This window comes from Formica exsecta, unplaced genomic scaffold, assembly GCF_003651465.1.
Source record: "Formica exsecta isolate Colony F162 unplaced genomic scaffold, ASM365146v1 scaffold393, whole genome shotgun sequence".
In the NCBI taxonomy this organism is placed as follows: Eukaryota; Metazoa; Arthropoda; class Insecta; order Hymenoptera; family Formicidae; genus Formica; species Formica exsecta.
The window spans coordinates 2013298-2032487 of record NW_021851167.1 but is presented as its reverse complement, the minus strand read 5'-3'; the positions used below and the strand labels follow the sequence as shown (position 1 = coordinate 2032487).

At 40.9% G+C, this 19190-nt stretch overlaps 1 protein-coding gene across 2 annotated transcripts in view; it reads right to left on the bottom strand.

Annotated features, from left to right (window-relative positions):
• Positions 1–19190, bottom strand: part of LOC115239672 (nuclear pore complex protein Nup88) — a 70567-nt gene that overhangs the window by 43173 nt on the left and 8204 nt on the right. For both annotated transcript variants that reach the window (XR_003884665.1, XM_029814316.1), the window contains exon 2: positions 6053–6057. Coding sequence is in view for 1 of the 2 variants with exons in the window: in XM_029814316.1 (XP_029670176.1) it covers positions 6053–6057 (5 nt within the window). In the remaining variant the exon portion in view is untranslated. The remainder of the gene's footprint in view (positions 1–6052; positions 6058–19190) is intronic.

Here is a 19190-nt window from a genome sequence, read left to right as displayed (position 1 = left end):
GATTAGATTAAGTCCGCCAAGAAAAATCTATCCAACCACCCCCTAGAACGTCTCACTCTGCTTCGAGGGAGTGAACGGACTGGAAAAAAGAAAGCCAGCAATATGGCCGTTGTCCTGACTCGGATCTCTCGCGAAAGATATCTAGCTTTCGCGAAAGGGATAGCCGTCGGAAGGTCCAATGAAGAAACGACGAGGAGAGTTCCGTAGAAGGGAAAGGAGGGGGGGAGATGGGGCATCACTATCCGTAGGTAACCCAATTTAGATCGAGTGCCGGGCATTTGTTACGGAGGCACGGATCTACGCCTCATCCTGCCTCGAGGTACGGCCCGTTTTTATTTCCTATTATTTATCTAGATAAATAAGTCAGTCCGACTCCCTCTCAGCGTACCCAGCTCGGATTGCCGATATCCTTTATTATCGAGACAGGTCTCATCGTGAGGATACGGAATAATGATTGAAGTGAAGTCTAATATCATCAAAACGTGGATGAAGAAATTGTCAGTTTAATTAAGAGTTATTTATGACAGATAAGATATTATTTCAGCTATTATATCAATTTTCTATTACAAACTTGTAGATTTTTTTCTTTTTAAGCGACAAATGATTTCTACATATATTTTATACATTTCGTATCTCATATTTTGTACATTTTTTGATAAAAGATTAACATATGTATATAGTATATATATATTCTTATATATATTCACACAATATACTTCAGATTTCTTTCTGTATAAAAATTTCGGTGTAATTTAATCATGGAATAACAGTACGGAAAATGATTATAATTGTACATTTATAATATATTTTCAATATTGATATAAGATCAAGTTCTTTAAGTAATCAATATTTATTTGTACAGTTGCTGATAAGAAAAAATAGCATAGATATATTAAAAACAAAACATACATTACGCAGTGTTTGACACGACATATTTTAGATCTCTTGTCATACACGAGTGCGGTTGAATATGGAAGTAGTAAACAGAGCATAATTACAATGAGCCAAAATTACTAAATGCGCCCAAAGCGTTTAACGAGGGAACCGGTGTTTCAGCATCGGCGAATCCGCGTCGTGTGTTTTTGTCACGTGAAATTAACGCGCGCGCCCGTCCAAATGGTAATACCCGACAACGACAACGACGACGACGACGACGTCGGCGACGATGTCGACGACGGGGTTAAAGGTGGCGGACGCGAGTTACATGCGTATAATAATCATTACGAGCCGCAAATGCTCGGGCCTCCAGATCCGGTGTGCATATAGAACGGTGCACGGAGAGGAGGTTACGACAACTATGAGAGAACGAGAGGAGCATAAAAAGAGAGAGAGAGAGAGAGAGAGAATGAAAGAGGGTGGAGACGATGGAAATATTTGGAAATAGATTAATGTAACCGTGGAATGTCTGATGCTGTTTGCGATCAGCTCGATATATTTCTGTCACAGTCATGTCGCGTGATAACATTTGCCGGATAATTATTTTCGCAAGACAAGCGGTGACTTTTTTAAATTAGTAGCACGTGCCGGTGGAAACATCATAAATAGTACTGGGAGACAGTTCGATTATCATTCAGACAACTCGTTCTAAAAAGAGATCTTCATGAAAGTCGACGACTTAATTATGTTTTAATATATGATAACATCAGGAGAAGAAATATACTAAAATTTATTGGCAACTTTCGTTTATTCGTTACGTGTACTGATTGTTCCCGAATTTGACGTCCGAAAAGCTGAAGCCGCTGTCATCGAGCTTCAGAAAATTATTCTCTTGTATATATTTTTTTGACGACATTTAGGAAATTATTCTTTATTGCGTAAAAGAAAAATGATTTGCTGTCATTGCGTAAAATTGATACGTCTATTACACAGTTGCCGATCATATCAACTTGATATTACCTATGTTGGATATAAATTTATCTAATAGAAATATATTCAATATATATTTTCTAAGAAAAAGTAAAAGAAAAATCTGTTTCTGTAGTAAGAATATTGAAATTAGAGCAGATAATAAGATGCAGTAAGCTCTGCAAGAATGGTGCAGAATCTAAATGATTGCAGAAAGGAAACTTGCATGGGGAAATCGATTCTGAAAAAGTTGCCTGCCGAAAACCGGAAGGTCTTTTCGACGACGAACGATAAGAGGGTGGGTCAAAGAGAGTAGTTCGCTTCATTGTTTCCGCGGTGTAAAAGGTAGTCTAACAGCGCGAAGTTGGTGCGAGGGAGGCTGTATCAAGGGTTAAGCAACGAGAACGAAAAAGTAAAATGTATGTGTATGTGAGAGAAAGGGAGATAGAGAGAAAAAGACAGCACGCGAGGGTTGAAACGGGGTAGGGGCCTCGAGCGATGCGGGGTGTTCCGCAAGTGTAAATGCCAAGTGAACAGTTCGAGTGAACAGCCCTTCAGTACTCGCGGTGGCTCTCGACCTTTATAATCCGGGCATAATTACTGGGCGGCCGGGTAACGACGGCGCGGCGGCGGCGTCCGGCCGCTGCCATACACGAGAGATTAATTGTTATTAATTATTTTCCCGCGGTGGGTAATTGCGTCATCGCAGCGCCGCCGCGAGCGAATATGTGGGCCTCCGCCCGTTCAACAATGAGACGACGACCGACGTTCTCCTCCGGCAGACTCGGCAGGCCGGAAGCGGACGCTCGAAAACTGCAATCTCGCCAGAAGGCAGGCGGCTACCCGGTAGATTCTTTCAAACGCTGCACTTCTTAACCCCGAACGATTCGGCTCGAGTGCCGCGCCGAGTTCCCCTTTCTGACGCCTGCTCTCGGATTTTACGAATTATTCCTTCGAGGACTTTTTTCGCTGCTTCGCACATCCGATGTCTCTCTTTCTAAGATTTTCAACGTATATATAACTTTAAGATTAGTGAACTCTTTTCTTTTATACTTTATCGAGTGTATTAGTAATTGCAAAACAATATGTAAAAATAACTTTACATTTCAATATCATATGGTTGTGTTGAATAATTTACTAAATTCTTCACAAAGAAAAAATATTTTAAAGAATTAATCATTATTACAAAAAAATAATTAATAGATTAACTTTTAGATAAAAGATAGATTGACGATATACAGAGAATATTCTATTATATTAATAATGTTAGGATGCTGAGATATTTGACATACACGCAGTCCCTCCATAAAAATTTTGCAAAATTAATATGTATATCATAAAAAATATTAAAAAAGAAATAAAGCATTTTTTATAAAATAAATAATGCTGTAATCATTCTCTGCTAATTAAAAGTCAAACTTTTATCGCACTTTCACGGTACAAACACCGAAATCTCCATCGAAGGGCACTTTATCTGTCAGCTCGAAATATATCGTTTAAAGCACCGCGGAGGCAGTCTCTTTTTCTCTCGCGTGACACTAATCGCTCGCGGCATCGTTTCGCTAACGGCGGTCAGCGCAGTGGCACTTTCGTTAGTACGGCCATTGCTTCCAGGGAAACGGCAAGACGGACCACGACACTCGAGGCGGGGGATCGAGTCAGGAAAGACGTTTGTTGTTTGCGACCGAAGTGGGTGCAATATTCCGAGCGCGTCCTTTTTCAAGGTGGGCGATCGTGCAGGGTCGGTCGGCGCGTCCGATTCTATATGTAACAACTAGGCTTGCCCTAAAGGGAACGTGTAAGATTTAAGTGTACTCGGGGCATCATATGGCGTGAGCTACGTTGTATACTAGACGACGAGATCCGCGTGTTATTTTCCTGGCTAATTTATGAACATTAATACAAGCGTAATAGCACTGATCGCGATGAGTTTTACGCGTTGTGGTTATTACGTTTGTTCATTCCATTTAAAAAGAGACATAACTTGAATTATTTTTCTCTAAAGAATTATTATTGTATTACTATTTTCTACACTATTGTATATATATAATATTAATATTGAAATAATATGAACTTAAATATTCAAATTTAGTATATCATTGCTTTTAAACATAATTATTCTTTTTATTAAATCTGAAGATATCTGAAAATATGGTAATATAAAAAAAATTCTCTAAAGCAAGCATTTTATCATTTTTGTCTCTGTCATAACCATGTTTAAATAATTACAGTAAGTATGAAATATATTTGGTTACATTATACGATTTCGACCTGGCGCGTAAAGCACCGAGTCTCGCGATATGAAAGCGGATCTTGACGATCCGGACCCGCGGGAGTTTTAGCTACGCAGGTAGGTAAACGCGTGCAAGTCGAGAAACCCCAGCAATAGCGGGGGATGGAATGTGCTCTCCGACGAAACGTAAAAGAGAAAAGGGACGGGAGAAAGATAACGTACGCGGAGACGCGGCGGAAGAAAGAGACGGAATCAGCGTGAGGAAAGTCTCACACGTGGACGAGGAAAGAGAGCAAGAGGGTAGATAGACGGAGGGAGGGAGAAACACGGGGTGGAGTTTGGTCGACCGAGGCTGTCCGCAATTAAAATAATTCCCTTTCTGCCTGCAGCCGAGCGGAAAGAACTTACCAGCACCCTCCCGCGGGTACCCCCGGGGGTGCTACCCTCCTCCTTCTCCTACTGCTGCTGCTCGTTCCTCGACCGTTGTCCTCCTACGCCCCGTACCTCCTGATGCATCCCTTAGGGGCGCGCTGGTAAGCATAGCTATTTTAATTGTGTCGTCCTACGACGGGATGACCGGTCCGAGCGGGACGGCACGGAATGAACGCGCACCCTCTTACAGAACCCTGGAGCTCGTGCAAAAGGCCGAGTATGTGGCCACATTATTATGCCCCGCTCGCGAGAATTGCGAAGGGGGCGGAGTGATTGCATCAGCGGGATAAGAGATACTGTGTGTAATCTTCTGCAGTCGCGGGAGTGGCGAGAATCCCGCCTGGGAAGATTTCGCTCTCTATTCTTCCGGTTGCTCCGGATTTCGGTAGGTTAGTCATGTAGAATGCAAATGGCAAAGGTAATAATTATCTTTTCCCATCTTTCCATTGTGTATTCGCGAATAATATAAATGGATATTATTTAATGGATGCTATATTTCTGCAAATTTAATGCTGGTACGAGAAAATATGTAATAAATAAATGTAGAAATTTGTGAAAAAGATTTATCAGTAGAATAATTCATATTTTGCCTTTCTGCATTTATTTTTATTTCTTCCATTATTATTTATTCAAAAAAATCTAATACGTAAAAAATATGTTTGATTATAGTGTGATTTTCTTTCCCTCTAGAGCGACTTTTATGAATAAAATGTTATACTACTTGAATTAATATTGATTGATTCCAACCGTATTCTAATGTCACGATAAACTTCATGAAATATCATATTTATGCAACTTTATTAAAAGTCGGATGTTTTACATCTTTTACTAAGTGTGTACATTTTACGCGCCCGAGGATATACTTGCGCGGATCGCGTACGTAGATTTTAGAGTTGAGATGCCGCAAAGAGCAAATCCCACAGACAGAGAGAGAGAAAGAGAGACATCCAGATTCAGACATGTAGAAAATAATTTCTCGTGGAAGATAATCTCGAAGGAAGGAGCCGGGTCTCGTATTTCAAACAGCGTTTTCTTTCCGCTCGTAACGGCCACTGAAATTTTATACCGCGACCCGACGTATCTTCTCGCGCAATTACGATTCTCCGTCGCGAGAATGGACGCGTCTTGTAAACATTCAGCGACCTTACTCTTTCACTTTGGCAATAGGAACAAACGTCCGTCGAGTGGTTGTGACGGCGGGTATAAAGAGCACAAAAAAAAAAAAAAAATAATCGCAAGACGATGTCGCGCGGTGGCGGGCGAATGTCATAGATCGTGACGAGCGACGCGCGAAAGGGTTATCCGCGCTCAGGTGGCTGTCGCGAACGCGCAGTTGAGATTAAACCAAGCAGAGCTAACCGCGGTTAAAACCCTCTCAAATGCGACCGCTAAATGTGCCGTTGACTCGCGATTTCACACAACGGGCCATTCTGCTCGTACCCGCTTTTCACTGTCAGTCGGCTGCTTCCTTTGCCTTCTCTGAGATCAACGAGCTGCTTTCTCTTTTTGTACCTTCGCGGAAATGGATGATATTAGGTTTACAGCGACTTCAAAAAAAGACTGATTTTTGACTCGCGAGAAATGACGAGAAAGAGACATCGTTCCGTTTAAGGACTGCAGGCAGCAGAAAAAAAATATAAGTTTTTCAGACGATGAATACCAGTGTACCAACGTTCGCAATCGTAGGTGAAAAGCTTTTTTAGTATTTTGAGACATCGTTTATCTTCTATATAATACATAATTGTGAGAGAGATTTTATTGATTTAATATTATTATACTTGCTGATATCTATATAGTTCCTTATTCTTAATTATGCGAATCAACATTGAATATTTAAGAGATTTGTTTGTTTAAAAATTTTAAGAAAAATTAAGTTTAAAAATAAAATTTAAAATGGAAGATAAAACTGTCAATTCAATCGATATTAACTCACACAAGTTTAACTTAACAGATGTTTACTTAAAATTTAATTGTAAGGAGATCTTTAATCCGCATTTTAAAATTAAAAATTTGTAACAAATAATAATTCAATTTTTGCTAGAAAAAGTCAACTTAAAATAAAATTTCCGAGTAAAAAAAAATATAATTTTGACACAGTCTGTACATTAGTCACAAGAATATGCTTTGATTTGTCTCGGCATGCGTATCCGCGCCAAAGTCTCGAAGACGCATCTGACAATCTCGCAGCATCCGTTTGAAACGATAAGGGGGAGGGGAGGGGGAGGGATTAAGAGGCACGTCATCAGCTCGTTACGCGCCAATTAAATGCGTACAGCTGGCCTGCCAAAGATATTAGAGGCATCCGAGCGAGTTCGGCCGGGGCCGAGCAAAAATAAGTAATTAGAAATACCGCATGGGTAATATACGGTGCAATTAAGACCGAAAGAGGGCCACCTAGCTGCCGGCAACAGCCTCTTCCTTCTCCGCCGCGCTCTCTTCGCCCTCGCCGTGCCGCGTACCCTACCACCCCCCTCGCGAGCTTCCGCAGGGTCTGCCGCCGTTGGTGGTGGTGCGCGCAAAGGGGGGTGGAGCCTCACCCGGATGCGGATTCATAATTAAACACGCCCTTAAAACAAAATCATTACGGCTGTGTCGACCGGGGCGGCTTCCACTCGTCCCGTCGTTTCCACCCTCCCCCTCTCATCTTTCTCCGCATATCCTCTTGCCCTCTAACCACCCCCTTCTCGCTCTTTTCGCGGTAGGTGAGCCCGGCTTGAATGGGTGGAAAAGAGATGGAGAACGAAAGAGACAGAGAGACGCGAGAGAGATGTGCCAAAGGGACGCCTGGGACGTCCTGAAATAGCGTGCGCGGCCGGGACGGTGCGGGAAGGAGGGCGGGAGGTAGGGATGATTTTGTCGATGTCCTCTACCGCGCGTTCCTCCACCACGCGTCTTCGCGAATACCTGGACACGCGCGTTGAGAGCGCATACAAGCGGGTGTAGATAGTACATTCGTAAGCTCGCGCGCGCCGGTAACAAGTAGGAGAATCGGAGAACGGCCAACGTGCACTTATATCACCACCCCTACCCCTTCATACATCACTTCCCTCGGGTAATTTCTGGATCGGCGAGGGTGGATCGTAGCGGGCCGTCTCCGCCTTCGCGGAAGAATCCTAATTCGAAGCGCAACCTGACCGGAATCCGCGGCTCGGCTCTCGCGATTTTCTTTGCGTCAATCCCGCTCTTTCAGAGACACGTAATTAGGACTTGGCAAATCTACGAGCGGTATTTTCATTTCCCTTTTTTGCCTCTTACCTATGCAACATACCGAAACGATCGAGATTTTTAAAATACTTCAGCAATTGAGGTTTCAAAGACACTTGTCTAATATAAAAAATTATTTATAAAATTTATTTATCATTAATAAATAATGAAAAGTTTCATGCACATTTCTTCTTCAAATTATAATGTGATTATTGTACAGAAATAACTATATAGATGTTTTAGCTTACTGTGAGTTTTATTTCGTACTATGTAGAAGTGCTATAAATAATTGCATATAAGTCTAAATTTTATTATGTAGAGAACTTTTAGATAAAAATGAAAATTCACCAGTATAAAAAATGATCTTATAATTAGAATATACGTTTGAATAAATGTTACAAATTTTGCCAAGAATATAATATACGTATCAAAGGCGTGTTAAAAATGAATATTATAAATGTGTATAAGGAACGTAGATCCTATCTAAACAGAATTCCGTTCCAAAAACCGCAAATCCACGCAACGTTACGTTTGCCAGGGAGAATTTCGTAAACAAAATTTTTCATACAAAAACTCCGATCCCCGGGGGCACGTATTCGCGTGATGTATTTACGAAATGCACAAAGGACCCAGGGTTTCTATTTCCTCGGAAGCGCGCGGCGTACGTCGTTGGTACCGACGCCGCTGCCGCAGCCGCAGTCGAGATAGTAGCGGAACCAGGATTCGTTCCAATCGTAAATTTCATCCCCACTCTGTTGCAAAGGCAACGCGCTGCGCTACGTACTCGACTGGCTGTCGAGCAAGTGGATTCACCGAGTCGTACAAAACGCCGGACTAGCGCCTCGAAACGAGAGAGAAAGAGAGAAAAGAGTATACCCGTCTTTCTCTTTCTCCCGCAGGTGTGGGAGAGGCAACAACGCAGGGGATGGGTGAGACGAAATACCGGGGGTAGTGGAGGCGCAACCACTTCGGTCTCGTACGGTGGGGGTGGAAGCGGCCACCGCCGCCGTCGGTTCCGCACACCTCACCCCGTGATGCTTAGGACGGGGGTTGGGCGTGCGAACCTCGACGAGGCATTCCGGGATTCGAACTGGTACCACCCACAAGGTCCATCGCGCCGGTCCGGCCACCCCCCGCGCGAGGAGCCGCTATTTTCTCTCTCACGATGCTTCGTAACGAACGGAAGTTCTCCCCCCTACCCCTCCGTCCTTCTTCCTTAGTTCGCCGTCATCGTTCCCCTACTGGTACCATCGAGCCAGTCATCGAGTGGCTCTCCAGGATTCGTTAAGAAAGCTCGGCTGCATGCGCAATGCATCGTGCGGAAATACGAAGGATAGGGTCTTTCACATTGGACAGGATGCAGATATTTTTCCTTGCAAAGCTTCATAAATTGTACGCCTAATGATTTTTGACGATGCATGAAAAGAGGTCATTTATAGTCTCGATAATCAATAGATGATTTCTTCAAAATTTTAATGGAGATTGAAATAAAAATCAAAAACACACCTCTCGATATAATTTAGCTTATCAGGTTATAAAAATGTTGCACAAATAAAGAATGTTGTTTGATCAATCAATTTCACATATTGAATTGTGATCTTAACAGCATTTTTGCAAAATGTAACGTGTATCGCGCGAGATCTGGTAGGAACAAAAATTACGCTTTCTCAAAGTTTATAGCATCACGTCGTCTGTTTGTCACTTCGTTTATTGTCAGAAAGAACGGCAGAAAAGGATGAAGAAGAAGAAGAAGAAGAAGAAGAAGAAGAAGAAGAAGAAGAAGTAGGGGCATAGTAGTAGACGCAGTTGGAAGAAGGCGAAAAGCAACGAAATTCGCAAACGAGTCACGATCCCCTAATTAGGAGACTAAATACCGCTGACGTTTTTTGCCGTTGCAATATTATCATATTTAGTATGCGCACTTAGGAAGCCGGCTTAAATAAGCCCCGGGACCGGGCGAGCTCGGAAGCTCCGTGCCAGGCGAGAGCACGAAGTGCAATAAGTTCCACTGGTCGAGCTAAACGTCGTATATCTGCTGGAGCTTTAAATTGGTCCATGTGCTGGCATTTCTCAACATGGTCGGAGAATGGCGAAAGCTGTCGTCGAAGAAAGAGAATGATTTCGAGTCTATCTTGATCGGACACGAATCGCAGCCGATGCTGCTTCGGACTTCGATTCGTGGCTTCGACCGGCATTGAAATCTCCTCTCTATCACGGCCGCGAATTGCATCCGCATTTCCGGCTATTCCGGAGTTTTCAGCTTATGCATCAATGTGAAAAGAATCTATCGACATTGATATACGGTAGTTCGAAATACAGTTTGATAAAAATTATATTTACATCTATTTAATTTAGAATGCCATTACTAAAATAATCATTTAAAAATTTTGTCGATTTGCACCGAGAATCGATTTATGAGAGAGACGAAGAACAAAGATAAGGAGAGGGATTATCAAGTCGCGTCAAGCTAGTATTCTTGGCGGAGGTGTCACGGGGTGGCATTCGCAAAGACGATTCAGAAAAGTTTTGATAAAGAGAGGGAGAGAGTCAAACGATGGACGAAACGTAAAAGAAAGAGAAAGAAAAAGGGAAGAGAGAGAGAGAGAGAGAGAGAGAGTAGCGAAAGGGAGAGAGAAGCATCAGCACAGGCTACGAGAGGTTCTAATTTACCGGGACGCAGGGACTTTGCGTCTGAGGCTAACTGCTAATTTAAGGGTTAATTCCTTGGGAGACAAGTTGGCAGAGTTACGGCGAAAATATTCATGGCATTATGCATATGCTTAGACGGACGAGCGGACGTCGCTAATAAAAATTAAAAAGTCTAATTGCGAAAGAGTCGTCTTAGCGGCATTAAGATTCGTATCAATTTCTTTGCCATCTCAGAATCGCGAAGCAAGCATCGAGCTTTCTGTTACTGTCGGAAGTCAGAATTTTAATTTAATTTAATTAAGTTATTTGATACTCATCAATGTTTGTTGTTTTTTTCATATTCGTATTTTAATTGATAATTAAGATTATAAGAAATTATAAATAAAGGAAATTTTTTAATGTTTCCACAAATACTATTTTTTTATTACAAATTAATAAATAAATTCCACGCATAAACATATATGTCGCTTGATGTTTCAATTGTCATTCACAGACTTAAATTATAGGAATGCTCTACACGATATTCAATGAATTACTGTTTCGAAGCGGTTATGCAGGGATATGGCTCAAAGTGGGGTCGAAGAAAACTTCCTGCTTCCCGTTTAAATTTCAATCGAAACTAATAAAATATTCCTTCCTTAAATATCTCTTTCCGTCGAAGGAAAGACGCACCCTCGACGCTCAAATCGCTTTTCGTCTGCATCGTCGCTTTCGTAATTTGATTTTCGCCTCGGGCGACAAAGGGCCATTGCAATTTCGTACTTCGATTTGTCAATTCCGCGATGTTCTTGCTTCCTCGACATATTGAATTGGCAATTGTATACGCAGAATGGAGAGACGCAACAGGAATGACGAAAAGAAGTCTTTTATGTGGGTGGAAATGGCACTCTGGGGTGACCTTACGGTAAAATACATTCACCCCTTCTGTTACTCTCGCGATTTGCTTCTTCTATTCTGGAAATCGGAATTGAAAACCGGAGAGATTTCGGTGATATTTAGATATTTCTGCATAGAAGCCAAGTATGATATTCACACATTTGAAGACGTAATATTCAGAAATGTAACCAAGACCTTTACCAGTTTAAAGAATTTTAACATAATTTAAACGTTATATTTATGTTATATTTATTGCAACGCATCTTGTAATAAAGAATAATTGTGTACTACATATAATCTCATTGTAAAGTTACGTTGATAAATAAATATTGTTTAAAGCAAATTTTGCATGTCATAATTTATAACATAATAATTTAATAAAGTCATTGTCGATGAAAATATAAATTAAGTTCAACATTCCGCTGAAAGTTTGTAAAAATATTCCGTCTAAGTAATGTAAATTTCATAGACTGTTGTACGCATAACGAAAGTGTCATACATAGAAACGTATGTAACAAAAATAATTAATTCAACAAATAATTCCTCGCTCTTGCGATTATTTCTTGCGCCATTAAATGCTTGATGAATCTTTCATACACACGATGTTAATTTAAAAAGCTGCGTGATGTCGTTTGCACTTCGTAACTTTCGTCGCTACATCGGTGTGGCTGCGCTTGTGGTGAGTAAAAAAGTCGCACGAGGGTTGAAAAGCCCGACAGGAGGCTGACAGCCGGATTTGTACATTTTAAGTAGTAAGCCGGCTCTGTTCCGTTTTCCTTCGGTCCCTTATTTCGCGCGATAAATAAGGCCGTAACTCTGCAGCGAAGGCGATAATTAAATCAAGACACTTCGGGCGTTTACCAGATTTTTTTTTTCACTTTAGAAAGAAATTGAACCATCGCGGTGCCGAGAATAAATTCTTTAAAAAACGATAAGACAGGTAAGCGTAATCCTGCATATTCATTGAAATATCTAAGAAAAATAAGGAAGATTCTAAAAACACGGAAAACCCCTATTTGGTAAATTATTGTTATTTTATAATAATTTAACAATATTTTCTTCTTAAAAAATATTAGTGCAAGATTATAAAAAATATGATTAAAAAGATTTTAATTAATGCGTCAATTTTGATATCTGGATATTACATGTATACATTTTAACGAAATGTCAAAATAAAAATGTTTTATATTTTCTCTCTTTTGTCAGAGCAAATTAGTAAATTAGCTAAATTGGTGATCAAAGAAACTCAATATGATAACGGAATTACGGCCTATCATTTCTTCGTGGTACTAACAATAAGTAGAATAAGATCGCGCTGTCATTAAGGCACAGTCGCGAGTTACGATATTCTACTCTCCTTTCTCGGCCGTCGAAGGGCCGCGTTCGTCGAGACGAGAGAGGGAAGCTTGTAAAAATAAAGGAAATTTATTTGCGTAATTTGAGCGGAAGCCGAGAGAGCTCGCATTCTGCGATCGCGTCTCCTCTTCTCGCGCCTTCACCGTCGTCGTCGCCCCCGCAGCCGACATCACCGACCTGGCCGACACCGGTGGTACAGTGCCGCGGAGAATGGCAATATAGTTTCCCTAATGGCGCTTAAAAATCTTGAGAGGACGATATTAAGAATGTGACTACCGACGCCCGGATCCATGGTAGAAACGCGAGACAAAGATAGAGAATAAAATGAGTCTTACGAGCGAGAAATTGCTTTTGCTTTATCGATTTCTGTAAATTCATAATAAATTCCCAGAAGAAAGATTGTAAAAAAAATGCCCATTTATATTATTCAGTTTTATTATGCATTTATTGCAATAATTTATAGAGACAACGAGAAAGTTTTATATTACATTTTTTTAAAAGTTCAGGTATTAGATAATTTATTATTTTACTATATAACTATATTTTCAATTTTTGATAATGCAATAATTTTTAATAACATTACAACAGATATTTCATTTTAGTTATGTAAGTCACATTCGAGTAAATAAGTGAGTTCTAGATTTCAAGCACAAAGAATTTTCTTAGTATTTCACGATTTACCTGTGGGATATGTGTGTGTGTGTGTATGTGTGTGTACATTATATTAGATATTACTAAATATCTGCTATTAGCAAAACGTTGTTAATCGTTAGAAGGGAAATGGATTGGACTTCTAACTGCTTGGAGAAACGAGTTAAATGCGCAGTGAAACGGTCGCCGGTATCCCGTCAGCACCCTTTTTGGCGAGTGGCAATATAGTTTCCCTAATGGCACTTAAAAAAATCTTAAAAAGACGATATTAAGAATGTGACTACGACGGAAAAGAGCCAAGGGTGGGGTTCGTAGAGCCGACCGGAGGAACACGGGAGGACGTCCAGGACAGGTCGGAGGTGGTTACGAGACTGGGAGTTAGCAGCCGTGGTTAATCGCCGTAAGACAACCGGAGAAATGAGCGAACAGTAACGCGAGGGTGGCTTGTCTCCCTTCCCCGAGGAGTTCCCGTAGAGGTGGGATCGAGGTGGAATTTAAAGGAGTGTCGAGTGGCGCGACGCGGAGCAAGGGGGAAAAAAACGCGAAGAAATTAAAGATGAACCTTCAGTGAAATGGGGCGTGAGTTTATAAAGACTCTCGTGCTACTACGCGTTTTACATCTGAGCCGAGTTTATCATTGTCGGCTCGATTGAGCCACATCTTGGAAACAGAAGACCTTTATACGCCCGTAGAATGTACGTGACAGAAGAATGAATCAGTCGTCGTGCATCAAAAATGCTATGTTAAAAGTGATATCATATTATTGATAATTATAGCAGATAATACGTTAATAAATTTTCATTAATATTATCAATAATTTGCAATACATTTAACATGACGAAAGTTTACGAATACTTTATGCAAATAAAAGTTTTTAAATATAATTGTATTTTTATTGATAGAGAGAGAGAGGAGTAATTATTAATTATTTTACGTGTACTTGTGTGTATTATTTATCTAACTATTAATTAATAGTAAAATAAATAATACAAGTTAAAATAATAGTAATTTGAACGGTAAATGGACTATTATAATGAATCCTTACAAAGTAATATAGCAACGGTATCTGCTGAATACAAAATATCAATCAGTTGTAGGGGTGGCTTGCGCGAGAAAAATACTCGGTAATTACGGTAGGTTCCCTGCACTATGGACCGACCCCAATCAGCAAGTAAATACAGTCATCGCCGTGATTACTTTACGAGAAGAATTCGATTTCTTTTAAAGGGCTGCGCCACTTAAAGAAAGGCATCCCGTTTTTTACAGAGTCGACAAAATCTCGCGCATTTCTCACATCGTAATTCCTTAAATGTATTGTCGAATGACATACTTAAAGAGCGTTTCGTCTATTTATACTCTGTTCGTTCGTAAAGCACCAATCGCGACGTAGAAACCGACATGTGGCGGGGCCGGGGTTAATTTCACAGAGTTTATGTTCTCATCCTGACGAAACGGTAAGATATTCCGGTCATAACGTTCGGCGTCCATTTTTCTTTCGCCCGCATCCCCTTCGAGGTCAGAAAATCCACGTCCGACTCAACCCGGGCAAGGGGACGCGGTATTATAACGAATCCTCGCGGAAATTAAAGGAAGGACCTTTATGTATTCTCTCGAGAATTCATACGTAGCCGGTTAATTACGAAATTTAAATTAACGCGAAAAATAGCGGCAGATCCGACGTGGGGTCCGACGGTTTTTAAGGATCTCACCCTTTTTAAGGCTACAGACTCGCCTACTTATTACGTTTTCTCGGTGGCTCGCGCACTCGCCTAGCGGAGTCCGTTATTTACCTACTCGAGGTTTTAATTACCTATCCCCCTCCCCTTCTTTCTCTCCGACTCTCTAGGGCGGACAGAAAAGTAATCTTGGAAGTATGTGAAAGCCGGCGGTGAATTCACGTAACGGACGTTAGAAACAAAGTAGGTATATCGGTATGAATTTCTATTCTTTAATGAATACGAAACGTGTATGGTTAAGAAATATATTTTAGACGCTCACGGCGCGAACACACACTCGCTCTCTGAACGTCTGCTCTCTCACTTAGAAAAAGAAATGCATCGCATAATAGATTTCTATGGTAATAACAGTTATAAATGTTTTCAGTATACTAATACTGCATAAGCTTCTGACTGCATTTTAGCTTCTGACTGCATTTAATATTAATTATTTCGTTAATTAAAAAAAATATTTCTAAAGCATCAGAGAAATATAGTAATTAATAAAATATTATTATAAATACGATGATCAAAAGCTGGACTCTTTCGCAAATCACAAAAAATTTAAATAAGTACTGAATGTAACAGAATATGCGCCTTTTACGCTGCTATTATCCATTTCGTATTTTCGCAGCAACCGTAAAATTTTCTACCTGACACTATCTAGTCAAATTTCCATTCTTATCCTGGCATCGCTATTCTCGCCATTTTTGCACAATATATGAAAATAACCTGGATACGACTGTACCATCCGCGCACGAAGCGTCTACTAGTGATTCGCATAAATCGCGCGTACATCATAACAGTTTCCAATCGTAAGGCACAAACGGCACTGGCGTTTCGAGCGAGAGAAGTCGCATAAACTAACCAGCTAGATGTAGGGAGGAGAGGGATAAAGGAAGGCAATAATACTTGTTTGTCCAAATGTACAGCAGCAACCGTGGTGGAAACCGATGCTGATGCCCCCGCAGACGCGATGCCGCGCTGTATCGGAGTTACGAGCGACATAAAAAGTTACAGTTACATTATAATAAGCTGCCGGCACGGCATACGCGAGCCGCGCGAAAAGGGGAGAACGATTCCCGGCGAGTTTATACGTCACCGCGGATGTAAATTCGCGCGAGGCCGCGCAGAAGGGCACCAGAAGTCCGCGATTTATCGCCGCGTAAAAGCGAAAGTCCCGATTATTGGCGCATTTAAAGGCTCGTAACGGCGGTGTTTTACCGCTCGACACGAGTGTGAAAAGCGGCGAAAGATTTTCGCCGTTAACGGATACAATGCCAATCCGATGTGTTTCCTTGCGCTTTTATTCGCGATTTGTTTCTCGCATCGCCATTTAACTTCATCATTTCTAAGTAAACATATTAAACGCAAATGCGTTATTTTTTACGTAACAATTATTGATGTATCGTGATCTATTATATAGAGATGTATAAAAGATGTTTCAAATAAAAAGTTGTAAAATATTTGATGGTATAAATTATGAATATAAGATTATAAAAAAATATTAAAATTCTACTTGTCATATATGTGTTCGTTATATTTTCGATCATCATGGATATTAATGGAAAACTTTTATTTGATGATTATCTATCGGCAGATATTGATAATATATATCATCTGAACCGCGGTTATGGCAATCAACGCGATATCATGTACGGCCGCTCGTAATATAAAGCGGCCGTTCGGCGAGACGAAGTCGGAATAAACGGAAATTACCGGGGCCATCTTGTAATTATACGGCTAATAGGAAGGTAATTTAGTGTCTCGAACTCGAGTTACCAGCGCGGCGGCGTCGGCGGCTGCTGGTAGCCCGCGTCGGGGGCGGCGGCCTTCGCGGAAAATTAAAATAATAAACGGCATCGTTAGAATTCATCATCTGATTTTAATTTCCATTCCGAAATGATTGCGCATTATCTCCGGGGCCGCCCTGTAACACCGTTTCTGGATTTACTGCTCGAGGGCCGAGCTACAGACATTCGCCCGGTTCGCGTTCGTTATTCCTTCTCCGTTTACTTCAATTTCATCCTCTTCTTATTCTTTTAGCATTTCCTGTCGCCCTCTTCATGTCATCCCCCTTTGGCGATTTAATATCATGATGGTGAGACTTGGATATTTGACGCAGGGTTCGATCAAATTCGCGACATTTCGATCGGATATCAAGCGAAGTAAAATTCCGTTATAAACGCGATTTGAACGATGGGATCGTAATATTTTACGCTACTTATTGTATCTACCTTAAATTGAAAATACTGATAATAAAAGTTTTGGGTTTTTATTACGAGTTACCATCTATATTGGATGCAAACAGGGTATAAGCGTAGAATAGCTAGGGTTGCTACTTGTATCTTTGTGTGTATCTCATAAAACACATCAATAAATTAAAAGCTCGTTTACTGTAGATCGTTGTCATGCTCGCCGTTAGAGTCGTTGCGGCAGATTAAAAATTATACATTCATAAGTCGCTATACTCTCTGTTTTGCGAATTATATGCTATCACATTTTTTCGCCAGTCGTCGCGTTAATTGCCTTACTAATCTTACTTATCGAAAAGATTACAGACAATGAAGATATATGGTCAAAATAAAAAAGAAACAAAAGCTATTTTTTTCTTTTTTAAATATACAGTTATCCGAATATTATATTTTTTATCCAAATATATAAGTTGATATTGAAAGAGTTTAGTATACTATCTGTTAATGTATATTATTCTGTAATATCCTTCTATCTTTATCATTATTGCAAAACATGATAATTGACATCACGTCTTATATGACAATCAGCATCGGGTAGATAAAGACTTATGAATAAAATAATTTGTATCAATTTAGCTATATCGATTTCAATATTCTTGTCGACCAAAAAATACAAACTTATGCGTTCGCCTATTTATATACAGTGATGCCGTTTTGAGCATCAAAGCGCTAATTATATTTCTGGCGGCGTTACGTTGTCACGCGGAAAAAATATTTTAACGCCCGACGAGTGCTTTTAATGGACTTTTATTTTTTTTTTTTTTTTTTTTTTTTTTTTTCGAATCCGCTATCATCCCTCGTTCGTTTCTACGAGCTGCGCGTTATCACGATCGTTACCGCGACCGGGATACGCGCATCAGACGATTTTGGAAAATAAAGTTTATCGCCTTCGCAGCCCGCGTCGCTTCGCTGCATAATAGGGTGTCCGCCGACGAAACGTAGAAAGTATATTACCAGCGTTAGCTCACCCCGGTCGTAGGAGTTGACATAATTTTTATGCGCGCGCGCCGACGAATACGATGATGCTGGCGAACATGTTCCGGACCGGCAGGACAAAATTTCCTCGCGTTGACTCCTGATTTAATGCGTGTTCCTATGCACGGGATGTAATAACGCTTTGTCACATCAGGCGTGGAACTTAAATCAGGGCGCTCTCAAATGTGCTCGCGGCGTAACGACGAACAAGACAGTAAATGCATCGTAACTCGAGAAGAGAACGATGCATCATTCTTTGTACCTTTTTACATTTACTTGGAGCATCGAGCTATAAAATGCACATTTTTTTTTACAGAAAAATATTAAACTTTTAAAAAGTTATTAACTAAGGATATAAATTTAATTAGCGGATACGGTAAAATTTATACGCCGTATAAATATTCTTTAGCACCGTTTATTAAATTATTTTTTGAACATGCAAATCTCTGGCGGAGAAAGACGTGGAAAAAAAAGAAACGACACCGTGAATATTATCGGAAGAATAAACTTTTCTATCGACGCACGACTATTACGGCATATTCCGATGTTCGTGCGCGTGTCGGCCCTTAAATCTTTCCCTTTCCCGACATCGCGGCCGAGGATACGAAACTTCGGAATATCTTCTCGAGAAAGCAGTCCGATTGTCTACGGGTGTACGGTTAGGTAAGTGGCTAATTAACATTACAACTACCTGCTACCAACGATGGTGCCGTTGCGGTTCTTCGCCAACAACGACGACGACTCCCGGCACTCGCGCGCGTAGTCGCGTAATTTAAGTGTGCCACCGAAGACACGGTTTCGCCGCTACGCGACGCCGGGCATTATCATGGTAATTTGTTAGAAACAAACATTATAATTCGAGAAGACTACCAGTACGCGGCGGGACGCGAGAGACGATGGCTGCTTTCGGGGGTAAGAATCCGTCGGTGTCGTGGGTCGCGCGGTGGTGGCCGGGTCGTCCGGAGAGTGCGAAGCGACGAGAGCCGCGAAGAAAGGGGG